Here is a 2,741-nt window from a genome sequence, read left to right as displayed (position 1 = left end):
AAATTAAAAAAAATAAAACAGGCACAATTTGAATTGCTGGCACGTCTTCATGCACAGGAAAATTGTAACGTATATTCATGAATGTCAACCTCAGAAAGCTTTAAAGAATGAAAGCCCTTATGAATTAAGCACTTGAAAGACACTATTACACACAATTTAAGGGTATAACTCATTTTTGAGAATCACAAAAGGAAATAACTTTCATTTCTTTTAAGGTTTTTTTTTTCTCATGTATTTTGAGAGATGGAGAGAGAGAGTGGAGGAGGGGCAAAGAGAGAGGAGAGAATTCCAGCAGCCTCCACAGTGTCAGTGCAGAGCAGAATGTGGAGCAGCAACTCATAAACAATGAAAAGATGACCTGAGCTGAAACAAAGAGTCAGAGCTCAACCCTCTCTGATCTACCCACGCACCCCAAAACCTTTTATTTGTAAACATACAAACAAAATCAAAGTTGTAAAATCTGCCAACAATAACATTATTAAAAATTTGGGGGGATTAAATTAACATGAAATCTATATGACTCAGAAAATCTAATGAATTGGGGTGACTGGGTGGCTCAGTCCGTTAAGTGTCAGAATTCAGCTCAGGTCATTATCTCATACTTGGTGAGTTCAAGTCCCCCATCAGGCTCTGCCCCTCCGCCTCTAACACTCTCCCTCCATCTCTCAAAAAATAATTAAATGTTAAAAAAGATAAGTACTTAAAAAAAACAACAGGTGGCTCAGTTGGTTAAGCATCTGATTTCAGCTCAGGTCATCATCTCATACTCCATGGGTTCCAGTCCTGCATTGGGCTGTCTGCTACAGCTCAGAGCCTAGAGCCTGCTTCTGATTCTGTGTCTCCCTCTCTCTCTGCCCCTTCCCAGCTCACTCTCTGTCTCTCTCTCTCTCTCTCAAAATACAACAAAGACTTAAATAATTGTTTTAAAGATTGAAAAAGAAAAACTAGTGATAACTTTTTCCTGAATTTGAAGTTTTCTAAAATCAGTTTTATGTATAAGAAATTTTAATTCTATTCATCAGATAGAAGAAGGTACTTTATTTTTACTTTTACCTTTTACCTTTACTTTTATTTTTTACCTTTCAGCTGTATCTTCAAATGATACTGAGAGGCTCCTTCCAAAGATATTCATAGACTTCTTTCCAAAGAGTGTCAGTGGATAGATATAAACATAGTGTCCTTGAGAATGGACACTTCATGATGGACTGGAACAAGGATGGCGAGAGTGAAGGGCATCAAAGATGTCTGGGGACTCTTTTTCCAGAGAACAATTATGAATGTAACATATATGGGGAGGTCTTTGATCAAAGCACCAACCTTATTACACATAAGAATATACATCTGTAAGAGAATCCTTCTAAATATAATGCTTGTGGGAAAACACTTCTCCATTCCTACAATTTCAATGATCAAAAGAAGATTCATGTGGGGAAAACCCCATACACATGCAGTCAACCTGGGAACATGCTTCCTCAGTCATCAAAGCTACATGCAAACAAGACAATCCATAAGGAGTGTGGCAAAGCCTTCAATGGGCACTCAGCACCAATTCAACCTCAGCGAGTGCACACTGGAGAGAATGCTTACAAATGTGCAGAATGTGGTCAAACATTTAATTATGGCTCATCAGTAAATGGACATAGACTAATTCGTACTGGAGAGAAACTTTACACACATAAAAAATGTGGGATGGTCATTATCCAACACTCCCCTCTGACCAAACATCACCGAATCCATACTGGAGGGAAACCTTACCAATGTAATGAATGTGGCAAGGCCTTTAGCCATCTCTCATCCTTTACTCAACATCATAAAATCCATACTGGAGAGAAACCTTACCAATGTAAAGAATGTGCGAAGGCCTTTAAGACGCGCACACATCTTAATCAACATCACCATACCCATACTGGAGAGAAACCTTACGAATGTCAAGAATGTGGCAAGGCCTATTCCCGGCACTCAATCCTTACCAAACATCACCGAATCCATAGGGGAGAGAAACCTTACCAATGTGAAGAATGTGGCAAGTTCTTTACTCACCCTTCACAACTTACCGAACATCATAGAATCCACACAGCAGATAAACCTTACCAATGTAAGAAATGCTGCAAGCCCTTTTGCCAGCACTCAGGCCTTACCAAAGATCACAGGATCCACACTGGAGAGAAACCTTACCAATGTCAAGAATGTGGCAAGTCCTTTACCCGGCGCTCAAGCCTTACTGGACACCAACGAATCCATACTGGAGAGAAACCTTACCAATGTGAAGAATGTGGCAAGTTCTTTACTCACCGAGCAGGCCATATCAAGCATCACCGAATCCATACTGGAGAGAAACCTTACCAATGTCAAGAATGTGGCAAGTCCTTTTCCATGTGCTCGAACCTTTCTAGACATCAGAGAATCCATACTGCAGAGAAAGCTTAACAATGTAAACAGTGTGGCAAGCCCTTTCAGCCTCTCTCATGCCTTAATCAACATCACCAAATCCATACTAGAGAGAAGCCTCACCAATCAAAAGAATGTGGCAAGGCCTTTCTCTGACACACCTTACTCAACATCACAGAATTTATAGTAGATAAAAACCATATCAATGTAAAGAATTAAGTAAGGTCTTTAATCAAACTTCAACCTTTACTCATTATCACAGATTTCATACTGAAGCAAATCTTCCAAATGTAAGGAACGAGAGGAAAGTTTTGTGGACTGCTCACCCCTTAATTTCACATTGGAAAACTTAT

General features: G+C 39.5%; 1 protein-coding gene across 1 annotated transcript; it reads left to right on the top strand.

The window, feature by feature from the left end:
* Positions 1-1,464: 1,464 nt before the first annotated feature.
* Positions 1,465-2,427, top strand: LOC115279878 (zinc finger protein 135-like). The gene has a single exon (XM_029924379.1). The coding sequence runs from the start codon at positions 1,465-1,467 to the stop codon at positions 2,425-2,427; it is 963 nt and encodes a 320-aa protein (XP_029780239.1).
* Positions 2,428-2,741: the final 314 nt, after the last annotated feature.

Source organism: Suricata suricatta, chromosome 16, assembly GCF_006229205.1.
Source record: "Suricata suricatta isolate VVHF042 chromosome 16, meerkat_22Aug2017_6uvM2_HiC, whole genome shotgun sequence".
Classification (NCBI taxonomy): Eukaryota; Metazoa; Chordata; class Mammalia; order Carnivora; family Herpestidae; genus Suricata; species Suricata suricatta.
This window is presented reverse-complemented; position numbering and strand designations above follow the sequence as displayed.

Excerpts from the sequence above, each read along its gene's own strand:
- LOC115279878 (XM_029924379.1), top strand. The coding sequence starts at position 1,465 with ATGCTTCCTCAGTCATCAAAGCTACATGCAAACAAGACAATCCATAAG.